The sequence below is a fragment of the Apteryx mantelli genome, chromosome 5 (genome assembly GCF_036417845.1).
Source record: "Apteryx mantelli isolate bAptMan1 chromosome 5, bAptMan1.hap1, whole genome shotgun sequence".
Taxonomy (NCBI): Eukaryota; Metazoa; Chordata; class Aves; order Apterygiformes; family Apterygidae; genus Apteryx; species Apteryx mantelli.
Genome location: NC_089982.1, coordinates 28051829 through 28066800, shown reverse-complemented (window position 1 = coordinate 28066800; position 14972 = coordinate 28051829). Strand labels below are relative to the sequence as shown.

The following is a 14972-nucleotide window of genomic DNA, read 5'->3' as shown; positions in this document are numbered from 1 at the left end:
CAGAGATTAGTAGTAAAGCTGAAAATAAAATTTCAGGAGTTCTTGCCTCCTAGAACACATAGATATGTAATATTATTGCAGTTATTCAGTAATACCTAATCAGGACTTGATTTTATTAAACACTGAAAATTACCAATCTCCAGCCTACATGTATTTCTGAGATCTAATAAGATTAAAGGAATATATAAAAGATGTGAACAAAGTCAATCAAAAAAAAAAATGAAGACTAAGTGGGATCACAGCTATAGAAAATAGTTATAGTAAAAGGAGTACATTGTAAGCCCTCCCTTTCTCACTTTTTGATAGGAGAAGAATAGTGCAATTTGAGAACAGTATTTGGTAAAAATGGGAAATAAATTAAAATTAAAGGGAGGAAAAAAAAGCATTGTATCTGAAACTCACCTTTCTTCAGGAAGACCGATTACAAGCAACTTGTCAGATTCTTTCCAGTAAACAACTTGGACCAGTTTTTCACATAAGAAAAGGGAGGAACTAGAAAAATTAAGCCATAAATACTTCTATTAACACTATGAAGTTATAAGAGATGATCATTATGTGTCATAACGATTCATATGTATTTTATATATGAAGTCTTATGCTCGTTTAAAATAACATGCATGAAATTGGGCTAGATAATACATTAATTATTACAGAAGTTAAAGCACCTCCAAGATAAACTGCTAGAAATGCTCAGGACTTGATTTCTATTCCAAGTAAAAGATCACACCAGTATTAACAATATTTTGGAGTACAAATATAAAGGTTTAACAACCATTACTGAATCACCACAATCCTCTGAATGATTCAGAAGATGCTCTTTAAAGGTCTTCCTGTTATACACCTGTCTAGCTTTAACATAATTAACTTAAAAAATGAATGTAGTTTCAGCACAAACTGAGATAACTAGAGGTCCTAATGAAGATTCTGAACATAGTGGTTTTTCACACAATCATTTAGAGATCCTATGAGTAGGTTTTGAGCATTTGGGCAAGGGGCATTTGAGCATATTACCTGAGTGACAAACATAATCTTGAATTACTATACTATTTCCCTCTATAGAAAATAGCTCTACAGAGCTAACAAATCCCAGAAAGATCCAGAGAATTTAATTTTAACACAGAATGGGTGAGAACATGCAACAGAATGAGACCCAATGTTCTAATTATCAGCAAGTCACACATTATGGTGTGAGTATTAGATTAAATTTACTGGTTGTTGCTAAACCCGCAAGTCATTTTAAAGGTCTGTAAATACCTCCAACACTAAATTTTTAACAATTCTAAAGTGAGGAAGGAAATTTGGTTGATGTCCTCAGCTGAGACTAGAGTCTGAATTTATTTGCTGGCTGTGTCATAGACTTCTGTGACTGTGAACAGGTCACTAACAGACTCAGTTACTTAGTTCCCCATTTTTAAGATTAGATTGTAGTATCTCTCTGACCCCTAGGATTCCTGTGAATGAAAGATAAGTTTATCGGTGCTTCTTAAAAGTTAAGATACTATTATGATGGGAGATTGAAACAGCAAGCAGACTTAATGGGTGTACCATCCTAGAGCTAATGGTTTCACAGACCACAGAATATCTAGCAAGTTATTACAAAAGCATTACTTTCCCCACTGTTCTTTTATGATCTTAGACATGTTAAATAAGGATGTAAGATACAACTGGTACAAAGTGAAAAAAGCATAACTTGTGTAAGCTTGAAAAAACAAATAATTTAATTTTTAGGTTGTTTTCATGATTAAATTGCTTCACTGATTCACTCTAATACTGTAAAATAGGCGGTACTGAATAAAGTTATAATAATGTAATTTCATTATGAAATTCATTAATATTTCAACAGGTCACTAAAACCTTTTCACCCTTCACGTGTCCTACAGTGCTTTCAAAATAAAACTGGTTATATACTCATAATGCAATTAATTACAAAGAAATAAACATCCCAGTCCCAAAACAGTACATGATACATCAGCAGATACAGTAATCAGAATTTACTCTTTTAATACAAAAAGGAGAAATAGGAGAGCTGGAGATTCTCTCTTGCATTTTTTTAAAGAGATGGGACAGCCCACAGAGACTAGCAGAAGTGTTTTTATATTTTTAGAACTCATCTAAAAATGGGAAATTGAGAACCTCATCAGGAAAGGTGAATTTAAGCTGTCATGGATTTCTGTATTGGCTTTCTGACAATACTGTATATATAGAACATCAACAAACAGGTTGATTTGTTTTCTAGATGTTTTAAAAAAATCTGGACATGTCCAAAAATGCCTTGATAGGAGAGAATTTCCATTATTAATATTTAAGTGTCTAAGAGGGAAAAAACATATCTAAATGATAATTAATGGGGCACTACATTAAAATACTGGCATATGTGAAAGATCAAAAACCAGAGTTTGATAGCTGCTGCTAAAAGACAGAGTCAGTCTCTATTTGTATTGATCACTAAGTAAAGTAACAAGGCTGCAAGTACCTTAGAGGCTATAAGGAGATCCATTTACTTTTATAAACCAGAAATTTATAAGCATGCTTAAAGCACAGTGTTAAAACTTCTCAGTCAAAATACCAAGATACCAACAAGTCTAGGGAAAAGAATAAATGAAAAGAAGCAATTACAAACAAATGAAAACAAAAGTAAGTTAACCAGTATTAATTTTCTGGTAAGCAAAAGCATTCAAAAGCACTTCACGAACTCCTTACAAGGAGAAATTTATCAGAGGAAAACCTAATCTAAACATACTAAACACGCTCTTTGCCTTTTGAGGCATTCCTTATTATTGCCAGCGCTGTTCACGGTTTGTACTGCACTAGTGCCTCTACTCTTCATTCATGGGCTAGAATCGCACTTACATTCAGCTTTCTTTATACCAGCCCTGGACTCGTCTGTGTCGCCTAAGGCTGCGGTGGGGGGGTGACAGTCTGCCCAAGACCCCCAAGAGATGTAAACTGACATATTAATTCTGAATGGGATGAAGTGTGAAACTGAAAAATGATACCTGCTATCTCACTTCTAACTATCCCATCAGAAAATCAGCTATCATTAAATAGTCAATAATCCCTTGACATGTCTCCACCACCCCTACCCTGTTGAAAAAAGCTCAGGAGTCATTTTTATCAGACTTCTTACTAGAGTTCTGGTCTGTGGATACAAACATTTTTCATGCATTGCAAATTAATTGTGAAATAAAATGAATCCAAAAGTAACAGACACTCATGGATTTAACTGAATAACGTTTAACTTTCCCTTTTCTTTTTTAAAAATTTGAATGAAGCTGCTGTAGAATTTCCAGTCTGCCAGCAGTACCACAGAATCACAGTTTAGAGTTTAGACAGAGATTTTTTAAGAGATCTAAGGAAGGGATCTAAAATTAATCTCACTAAACTAAAAAACTGAATTGTTGACACCTATGACAAGGAAACCCCCCAAAATCAATATATGTGCACTGTATATCCAGGCTAAGCAGACCAACTCATGCTGTTCTGGTTAAAGCATTACTGCCTGACAGATACAGTCACTCTTGTTTTGTCTAGAAATAGACGCACAACCTATGTGTGTTTTTCTTTACATGGACAAATTTGTAAAAGAATAAAAACATTTAATTTCAAAACGCTTTTACCTGATAATCTGGGTACCAGTAACACTTTCCAGGATGTCACACAGTGTGAGGAATATTCCTCTCACACTTTTCAGTTTTTGGGATGCTTCTGATATGGGGTACTGATAAAGAATTTCTTGCTGTGAAGAAATTTCAAGCTGTTAGTTAAGCAAAGCACAAAAAATTGAACACAGAAAACAAGCTAACAAAAACTTTTTACTGGCATAATTTTTTTTAAACATGAAAGCTTTTATCATATATTTTTGGATGGTACCAAAACTAGTCTGCTTGGGCATACTGGAAAGTTATAAAACACACAAGAACGTTTCTGACAATATTAACTTTTCTGTCTACAGAAAAATAGGACTCATTTTGAATCATTACTGTATGGAGAAACATAAACTGACATGCAATATGGCCACTGCTTTTTATGGTTTAAAGTACGTTGTTTTAAATGTTAACAAATCTGATTCCAAGAAATTGCTAATATTTGTATGGTTATTTCAATATTTAAATTGCTATTTAAGGGCCATGTTGTCGATCGAACATACAGCTCTTCTAAAATTAATAAATAAGAATATGAAAACTATGATCTCTATATACATCCCTACCTAATCACTTTACATGTATAGCACAAAATATAACTGAGGTATATACTCAGCTAGTGCATCCATCATGAACAATTTTATCACCAAAACTCTGACTGTACATGTCAGCATACTCTTAAAGACATCAGCTTCACAGCAAGAAACTGAAGGTCAGTAAAGATAAATATTTGTGACAAGTATTTTTCTGTCCAGTCCTTTAAATTAATTTTATTATGTAAGCATTTTCCAAAATTTTATAGTAATTATTTCAGCAACCTCAAGTATATAATAATAAGCAAACAAATGATTCCCCACATTTATTGCTTTCTGCAAAGTCATGACAGGCCAGAAATAATGTGGAATATTAAACATATCCAATGTGAAGAGGACATGAAATTATCTTTCTGCACAAACAAAAGCAACACTGAAGTCCTTGACTTTCCTCTTTTATGTCACTAAGCACATGCAGCCAGTGCCAAAATCTGTTAGAAAATTCTCTTTCAAGATTAAAACAATGTAAAGTTCCATTATAGAAGGACCTGGCAACTATATAGAAGGACCTCTGCACTCTTATCCAATTTAATTACCTCTCTTTTTCAATACTCATTAGTAACAAGGATTTTTTTATCTCAAATCAATCCCTCAGCAGGAAAAATGCCATTTCCTAATTACAGCATTGCAAAGGGCTAGAAAGAAACCTTCCCCCCCCCCCCATATGAACAGGGACCTTTACACAAAGTTCATTTGAGAAATATCTATACACTTTCCCAGGGAAAGAAAAGACAACTGTAACAAAAGGTTGTAGCTGCACCAGATATATATTAATGAATTAGCATGGTTCAGCACACACCACCCCCCAGGGAGATCAGCTGTCTTCCAAGCAAGTTGAAATGTGCCCTTTTATCCAAGGAGTTCATAGGCCAAGGACAATGAAATTAATAAATGGGAAGTAGCTCATTTTTTAAAAGTGTAAAAAACAAACACCCTCCCTCCCCCCCAAAAAACCCACAACTCAAAACCTGACCAGAGCTCTCAAGTATCTGAACTAAAGGCTTCTCAACCAATTCCCCTTTTTTGTTTCTATTTTACTCATTTCTCAGATAATAAGCCTAAATAACACCCTTTTTCCCCATCAGTGCAGTCTTAACAACAAAATAAATGGCTGAAAGAAATTTTGTCAAAACAGTGCTGACCAGCTAAAAACTTCCTGCAATCTTCACACGCAGTGCACTGACGAGATGTTTTAAGTTGTATCTTGCACCAGAATAAAAAGAGACAGAGGACTGTGCACAGATGAAAAGCAGACTATGAACTCTTAAAGATTCAGCAATGATAAAAACTGGGAGAAACGCTTCAGAAAGTACGCAGTCAGTGCCTGTATGAACCAAGCTGTCTTATCAGCTACTCAGTAATAACTACTTTACAAGTATACTAAACACAAGCTTCCAGTAACACTATTACGTTAAAGAAATATGAACAGTATTTCTTTTAAAGCATGAGATCACCAAAAAACACCTCAAATACATAAAGATGTTATAATGTATGTTGGTACAAATAATATATGTTATAATGCATACTGTAAACTAAAACATAAAAAAAATTAAAAAATCAAACTTACTCACTGAAACCATTATTATATGGGGAAAAAAATACCCCCCAGCCTAAATTCCTTCTTAAACTGCTTTCCTTTATGTTTCAATAGATAGAGCTTGATGTGTCTTAGAGTTTGATGTGTCTCAGAGTTCATTAATTCCATTTTTGGATGCCAGGGGCTCACAAGTGGGGGAATTAGTAACTAGTCGTAGTTGCCATTATTTGTAAGGATATGATCTGCATACCATGCCTCCTTTGGATAGGGGTGAAGCAGCTTAGTAAAGGATCACTACATTTTTACTGTGCAAGAGGGCCTGGATGGATAGCAACTTCAGTATTAATTTGAAGTACTGTAAACTAAATCTGGAACAGTATGTCTATGGGATAAATGTCTTTTACTGTTCACCGAATGAAATTAAAGACCACTGCTTCAAAGAAGAAGGCATTCTTTTGTTAATGAATGTTATAAAGAGCTTAATGATGCCAGCAAAGCATACCCCAGCAGCTGAGACTATTTGGTGCTGCATAACTGCCAAGACTTCTCAGGAAACAATTCTCCCATGGTATGAAGGGAAAACAAGTACATTACAATCCCTCTTTTACCTCTGCTCAACATTCAGGGTTAATCCTGTTTCCTGGGAGAGAGCTGAGAAATAATGAAGCAAGAAACCAGTGATGCATTTACTCTGAAGTACAGGAACTGCAATTAGTTTATCACTTACACATCTGCGTATCTCTTTACCTGGCAATAGGGGAGCCAGAGGCTCTGAAATCCATTTTTTTAATATATTTCATAAAGTTTATTTAAGTGACCAGAACAACATTGGACTTAAGTCTACAGCAATTGTCATAGCTGTTCCATGCATCTAAAACAGGAGTCTTGGATGATGAACTTAGAATTGAAGAAAAAAATAGCTCTGTAACATAAAAGTGAACTTTGATGAAACAGCTTATGTTTATTTAATTTACAATTATATGAGCTCTTTTCATTTTTATTATAGGGAAATACAGAAGTGGAAAAATACTGTGATATTGTTTGTTTTAATGGAAGCAGTGTCAGGGTGAGAAGAGAGCAGAGTGACCTTGCCTGGTTGTGAGGCTATAAAAATTTATGAAAGACACTTGTATAAACTAATTTCTACTGAAGGTGCCTCCTATGAAAAAGTGTAAACAGTACTGGAAGGAACTGCAAACTAAAGCTTGCAGTGTTAGTATGTAGCTGTAATATATAATGAAACATATATTGCCTTAAAATATTAAGTTAAAAAGGCATAATTTATATTGCAAAGTCAAGTATTCCAGAGTTATGAAATACCAGATTTATGGTTGCCTAAGAAGCCTCAATTATAACACTTTCATCTGTCCATCTTGTGCTTTGCACAAGACAGGCATCTTTAAATACTACACTTTTTCTGAAAGACAGTATCATGTCACATATGTACAAAAGGGCTGAATTAAAGTTGCACAAGTAGCCATAAATCTCTCATTTCCTAGCTTTCAAGTACTTGACTCTGCAAATCATACAACATTCTTTAATGCTATCATTATGTCATGTAATTTTCTAGGGTCCTCCTCCAAGCCCTGTCTCTAGAAGATAAAAACAAACTCCATTACATGCAGTTGTAATACTTTTTCTCCATCAATCATCATTAGCAGAGCAATACAGACTTCTATCAGTTGAATAATAGTATTAACAAGATAAGGATAACATCCCAGAGAAGGGATGAGGCACTGACTGGATCTAACGATTAATCGGTGGGAGGGAAAGCAAAAATGCATCCTAGCCTATCTTTGTGCTCCACACTCCCTCATTCTTTTCCCAGAGACTGAAAAAACTCCTCTCAAAGGAGAATTTATAAAAGGGGGAAGAGTCTTTTTCCAAACGTGTGTTCCTGAAGAGTCCATTTTGGCCATATGCCATTTTCAGGTCTGGCAAGAGACCAAACTGAGTCCTCCACACTGTCTGGCATCTTCCATGCATCCTGGGTAGAGTATTTGTAGCTATCGTCTACGCAAACTTAGAATGGGCTATATATATGCTGACAAATTTTTTTTGAGGAACACAAAAGGGAAAGAGGAATGGAAACTATGGGATAAAGCAAGAGTACTTCTGTGGCTTGAGAATGTTGCCCAAGCAAACATCAGTAGTTGGTTGCAAACAGTAGTCGTGAGAGTTCGCTAAGAAAAGGCACATTATAATTTCAAAATAGGAAGGGCTAGACAGATTAAATATAGAGACTGCCAACAGCTCCTACTGGGGAAAAGGTTTTTGACTAGGTGTACTTCATACTTCAGGTTTGCGAGAAGTATTGAAAACATCACAGTAAGCATTTGAGAGACAATAATGAACTTTTGAATTTCTCTCTACTTTGTTAACATCTGTAGACTGCTCTTTATGTCAAGATCTTTAGCAGCGCTGAGGTGATTTAAAGTTCAATTAGAGTGTGTCAGCAGTGGTGCTAACTTTTTTCATGCAATTTCAGGCCTTATTTCTGTCAAAATAGACATTTTGCAGACTGTGCACTATTCAAAATGATTAGCAAGATTTTTTTTTTTTTAATCTAAAGGCATAGCATTTGACATTGTTAGTTGTTACCTTTCATCTTCAGTCGTATTTAGTTAGCCACATACCTCATCCTTAGATGTTTCAGAATCCAGTTTCAGTGAGAGGAACATGACGATATGAGGCACGTTTTGGATAGCCTGTTGAAGGTCCGTACTGTCTTCTCCCCACAGAAGCCGCACTAGATTGTTCATACTTGACTGGGCCCGTTTATACCTTTGCTGAGAGGTTCCTTCTGGCTCGAAGATCGATGTTTCAAATGTAAGTTTCACCTATTAAGATAATTAATTATTGAGAAAATAAAGCTGTACTTAAATCACTTTTGAATATTAGATGAAACAGATACAAAGATAGTTTGAGTCCTACAAGAGGAAATTTTCTTAGCTTTTTTAAGGGCAAAGTTCTCTGCCATACTGACAGATTTTTTAAGCTTACATTTGAGACATAAGCATTCAAAATTTCCTGCTGTTTTGAAGAAAGCCAGTTATATATTCAGTGTTACACAACTGTTCGTTCCTAAGGACAAAGCCAGCTATTGCATGCTTTATGAACCATGGGAGTAAGCATGTGGCCTGGTGTGTTTTTATACTTGATTCTTAAGGTTTTGAAAATGAAAAAATATAATTACCGGTCTGAGTTTGTTTGAACACAAAACCTATTACCACCATTTTGAAACATACACAATATTTGACTTTCAAAATGTTAGCACTTTCATAACTGTATATCCTCAAGGCTCTTTCATGAACATTTATTTGCTATTTTGAGCACATTAAGATTGGCAAGTACGTTAGCACAGAAAAATCAATTTACATAAGACTGCAAAAGTCATTTTTCTGTTAAAAATTTTTTATCACTTAGTAACAATTCTTTATTCAACCTGCAAAAAATTTCATTTTTCTCACCACGTTAACTTTTTTTTAATTGTGAAGTCAGCAAATAAGAGTTTTGTCAACATGATATTTAGCAATTATATACTACCAGCAGGAAGTATAAATATTTGCTGTTTATGTCACTTGGTGTGCTATGCCTTTAGAAGAATAATCAAAGCGCTACAGAGCATTCTCTCTTAAAAACATAACTTCTTAAATTTAGATGATTAAGCTTACTTTGTCAGAAAATTACACAAGGTTTACTGTTCTTAATTTCCCAAATAAAGTAAAAACAACTTTCAGTTTTAGAATAAATATACATTCACTGGAATCACAAGCAACATAAAATCCAGGCTTGGTCTGGAAGTATATTTTGCAATTCACTTTACAAACCTCCTTTCTATGAGCCACCAGCTTACAAAAATGATTTGTTTTAGCAGTGATGAAATTGAAGAATAAAATTTTTGTTGTGAATGAACACCATATACTAAGCATAAAAGAAGGATACACGAGAAATACTTAGCTCTTGACTGAGCATAAAATTGTAGTTTCCAAGGAGAATAAAATGTTTTATTTTCTTGGAAGATATCTGAATTTTCATCACCATTCAAAGAGACAAAAATATAGCTATTTGAACTAACCAGACACACTCTCAATTCTCTCTTTCATATGTTTTTACTCAGGAGTGTTTGTCTGCTTTAAAGTATCCTTAAAATGTCTGTTGACTGGGGAGTTCTAAACACAATACATCACACCAAATCCTGCTTCACTTTCAAGTCAGTGACAGTTTAGGATAATGACTGGTGCAAGGAAAAAAGTTTACATTTTCCCAGTGGCAATACATTTGAAAAACCTAAGGAGAAATTTAAATATAGAGAGGTATTTGTATTTTCATAATTGTGTGTATGTGTATACACACATGCAACGATAGGAGAGCTGGCAAGAAATAGTGATGCTTTAGAACACCCAGTGCCTGTCAGACTAGCTCAGAGAAGCTGCAGTCATCAACTCTTCTGACTACAACCATTTATGTCACTGGCTGCTTTCTTCCCATCCCAGTCTACTCCCTCTAACACTTCACATTAATCTTTTCCTCTCCTATTTTGGCTGCTATGAGCTTTCTTCTCTTTTCTCTCCCCATTCTTTAGAACAGCACTGCATCCAGTCCTGCTCTCCTGCCATGTGCTACTCCTTTCTTCTCTGACTGCAACTCTTAGTTCGCTCGTTCTCTCCTCATTTCAGTTTCGATTCATTACACTGCATATTAGCAGTACTCAAGGAGCAGAAACATCGAGCTAAAAAGCAGTGGCTTGCTTCTTAAGACCCAAAAACGTGACTGTTCAGAGTTGTATAGATGCATTTTCCCTTCTCTGGCATTCTGTGACTCAGTTCTCTTTCTTGTATCACTCCATCTGCATATATTTCAGAGGATTTTTCCTCATACTCTGTTTAACTTCTTGCAGATTTCCTCAAGGCTCAATAGTTATTTCTCTTAACTTCTACTACATCTTGTCTCTGGACACTTACTCACAACACTTAGGCTACAGTTCCTACACTAATGGCACACAGATGTACTTCTTGCTGTAGTCTCTCTTTTAGTCTCTCAAGTTAAAAAAATCTCAGTCTGTCTTGTCTTTCAGACACATCCTTATGGCCCTCTAGGCAAGAGCTCAAACTATATTATTGGGCCCGCAGAATTTTAACTCTCCCTCCACCCCCAGGCCTCCCTGCTGTCTCCTACATCACTGTGGACAAAACCACATCTCTCGGATCCAAAGTCACTATTCTGAGAAAGGTCTCTTTCACGGTCTGCCTTCCAGTCCCTTTCCAGATCTTCTCGATTCTCTCCAAGAGCTTGATCATTTTTGTTTCATCATACTCTCATCCAAGTTCTTATCTACTTCTTGCCTTTAAAAAAATTACTGTGGAAAAGACAATCTGGGCTAGAAACTGTTGTAATAGGACATAACCAAGAGACTACATTTCTTTTTATTTAGGATCTGGTTAAATGTGTGATTATTGAAGAACCATTTTTTAAATAATGACTATGAAATCCTTCACAACTTTGATTCCAGTTGTCTTAAAAAAAATCAGCTCAACACACAGCAGAAATCAGAAAAGGAAATGAAATCATTACAAAATGAAGAATGGGAAAAGGACAGAAGATATTAGTATGCTACTCTAAGTACACAGTGTGCGCACATCCTCATGCTTAGAGTAGTTCTCAAAAAGACTTCAGTCAAAGTACAAGAGAGTACAGAAGAAGGTGACAAATAATAACAGAAAACTATGAGGTATATAGATGGGAATTTTTCAGCTTAGGAAAGAGATAACAAAAGTGGAACATGACAGAGCTCTCCAACAGCATGGAGTAATATGAAGAGCAAGACATGGACAGTTATTTCTCATAGCCCAGGAACCTGGGGGTGCTAAACACACTTATTAGTTTTAAAACCAATAAAAACGAACACAGCACATAAATCAGTTTTGAAACTCACTGATATATGACACTGTGGAAATCAAAGGAATTTTAAGAACAACATTGAAAAAAAGAGAAGGTACAAACCTGTAAGTGATCCAGCAAATCCCTAACTGCTGACTGCTGGAAGTTGGGAAGTATTATGGAAAGGTCACTCTGTATTTGACTTGTTTCTTAATACTCTTTCCTTAAACATTTGCCAGTGTAAGAAATGGAATACATTGCTGATGTACCTTTGGTCTGACCCAGAAAGGCATGTTTTCTGTTTGTTTATCTGTAAGAAAGCTATATGTTTAAGAATATGGCTTTTATTATAGGTGGAGCTGGTGGCACTGCCTGCCTGTTAAGATTGTCTGCCACTTCCTGTTATAAGTCGCTGTTTTCCATATGCTTATTATTTACCAAACTGCAACTCAAAATTTCAGGCTGAAATTTCTGATTCTGGATGTCTGCCTCAGGCTGAATACTTTTAGAAAGTTTCAACTAAAACAGTTTTGCAACTTTCAAATATTAGGTTAAAGAAAAGTATATTATTTTGTCCACATCTTCCCCTTCTTACTTTGTCTCCTCTGTCTTGTGGGGCTAGGAAACAACGCAGAAGTTTTGCTGCTTCCAAGCCTGGCTTTTAAGAATAGGAATAGCCTGGCTGAACAGGAGAGCTGTAACATCAGTGCTATCAGTCACAGGCAGCACTGAAAGTCATTTTAATTTTTCTATAGTAATAGCAGTAACAATGATGATGATGAAGTACCTTTTTTCAACCTTAAATTGCAAAAACAAGTTGGGAGAAAGCCTGTAAGCAATACTAGTTTCTATAAAGTTTGCCAGCTTCCTTAGGAACTTTGGCTACAAAGCTCACTAACAACATCAGTTACATTAGCTTTTTTAATGTTTACAAATTACCTGATTAAAAGAGATCACAGAAGGAAAAAAGCCTCTTTTCTTTTTGTATTAACCCTGTCAGACTCAGAAGAATTGTCATCTACATATTTTTAATAATTTCATGGAATGCATAGAAATACAGTGAACTATGCTGAATTAAAATAAAGCACTAAATTAATTTAAATCTATATGAATGCATGTCCTGATTTTTTTCTAAACACCATTAAGAAAAAAGTAGTAAGGTCCAGCCTCATGAATATTCATATGAGCAAAGCTAGAGAAGAAACAGTGAACACAATGGCAGCGATCAGTGTCAAATTAGGTAGTAACTGCTTTGATTACAGAAACGTAAAATTGTAGAGACTATAGAACATAACTGTATTATACTAACTTAAGCACTGACTGAGGGTATGCTTTGGCTTGTCACATTCAATGACTGCTATAGGACTTTGAAACAAGATGTCTAATGCTTTAATCAGAATTCAGACTTTATTTTACTAGGGGAGGTGCAAACAACCAAGTAGAAACAGTTCTGCCATGGAAAAAAGAAGACAGACTGATGTAGGATTTGGACTCGTATTGCTCAGTAAATACACTAAACTAGTCCTTATATACCTAGAAGCTAGTTTACCTAAATTTGAGTGAAAAAAAAGAAAATTCTAGAAACATAATATTATGATGAGAAGTGTTATGCCACATGTTGGGACTGACAGAAGCTAGGTAGTTTATTTTTGAAATTATTTCCAGTAATTTTTAACATTTAATTAAGAAAAGCAGTAACATAGTTTATTAATAAAATAACTCATAACTACATTATAACTGCTTGGACTGCATCTTTTTTTGGTCAATAGATTTTGCAACCTACGGTGAATGAGAATACATTAACTGCTCTGCTTGTGTAACAAGCTATCTTTATTACTACATCTCAGAAACAACAAATCTGTTTCTCCAGCCGCATGACCGCACTGTTCTACACTGCAAAACCCCCGAACTATATATTTAAGTTCTCCACTGGTCTATTTCAGTAATCACTCTTCTGGCTTGACTGAAACTGCGCAGTAACTGACGAATAATTGCACTTTAATAAGAGGTTTTGGAAAGCCAACATGAGGAACAGTTATACATTTCAAGTAATCACTGTCTACTTGACAGATTTACTGACAATGTAAATGTTAATGTTGCATTAAAAGTAGCTACTACAAAAAGGGTTGCATTGGATTTTATCAACAAGCAATACATATACTCTAATCTAGCAAGGATACAATTAAGTAAACTATATCATCTCTGCTGTTTTGATCATTCTGTATTTATTAATAGTTACAGCACCTCCATATTTGGTCAAAGACAGTCAAGACAAGGCTTTTCTACCATGGAGCTCTGCCAATACCTGACCACAACTCTGGTAGCTTAGTCAAGCTTCATAGTGTCAAATATCTTGGAAAGCTTCCTAAACTGACATACTAGTACTCAATCTTACTGCAGTTGCAGATGTCGTTCTACAGGCACTTACACTAAGTTGTAAACAGAAGCATGCTTATCAAAATGTAAACTTTCCATTTTTCTTTAAACACCTGGACAGTAAAACTTTTTTGCTATTATCACCTTATATATTATGCCACTGGAACGTTCAGGTTCCAGGTGCTCTAAAGAAACTTATTCATTTTGCAGAAAATGTTTATTAGTAAAAGCTGGATAAAATATTGAATGATTTGTCTAATTTCTACCCTATATTCTACCCAAAGAAAAACTACCTGGGGGTTACAGACATACTGTAATATACACTATAATTTTAACCTGCTTCATCTCATATCAACTTGCAATTTTTACCTTGTCTCTCAGGAGATGGATTTAAGCAAAAAAACTTAAAACCTGGGAGCCCAGGTCATCTTCTCCTCAATCCTGCCAGTGAGGGGGATGGATGAGAGGAGGAGGAGACGGACTTTCCAAGTTAACGACTGGCTGCGCCACTGGTGTTGGCAACAGGGTTTTGGTTTCTACGACCATGGGACCCTGTTTGAAGATCGACAACTGCTGGGGAGAGATGGGATCCGCCTCACTAAGTGGGGCATGCGTGTCTTTGCCAACAGGTTGGCCAACCTGGTGAGGAGGGCTTTAAACTAGGAAAGACGGGGGAAGGGGAGAGTTACAGTGCCAGGGTAGTTGGCAAAAGACAGCTCAAGTCAGGACGCCTCCAGCAGGTGAATGCAGCCAGGGAAGTGCGCATGGGATGTGGCTATGGAAGATCCTCTTGTATCCCTCCTGGGAAACCTGCATGCTCGATCACCTCTCTGAAATGCTGTGACGGTGTGCTCCTCCCCCCCCACTGATGTGCTCTCTCCCCCTCAACCTGACCTCCCTGTAAACAGCACGTATGTAGGGGCTGGTTGAGCATGCGCCAACTAA

At 35.8% G+C, this 14972-nt stretch overlaps 1 protein-coding gene across 2 annotated transcripts in view; it reads right to left on the bottom strand.

Moving 5' to 3' along the window:
- Nucleotides 1-14972, bottom strand: part of INTU (inturned planar cell polarity protein) — a 63405-nt gene that overhangs the window by 21242 nt on the left and 27191 nt on the right. For both annotated transcript variants that reach the window (XM_067297692.1, XM_067297691.1), the window contains exons 4-6: nucleotides 8408-8611; nucleotides 3618-3736; nucleotides 403-492 (exon numbers count right to left, since the gene is read on the bottom strand). In XM_067297692.1, coding sequence (XP_067153793.1) covers nucleotides 403-492; nucleotides 3618-3736; nucleotides 8408-8611 — 413 coding nt within the window. The remainder of the gene's footprint in view (nucleotides 1-402; nucleotides 493-3617; nucleotides 3737-8407; nucleotides 8612-14972) is intronic.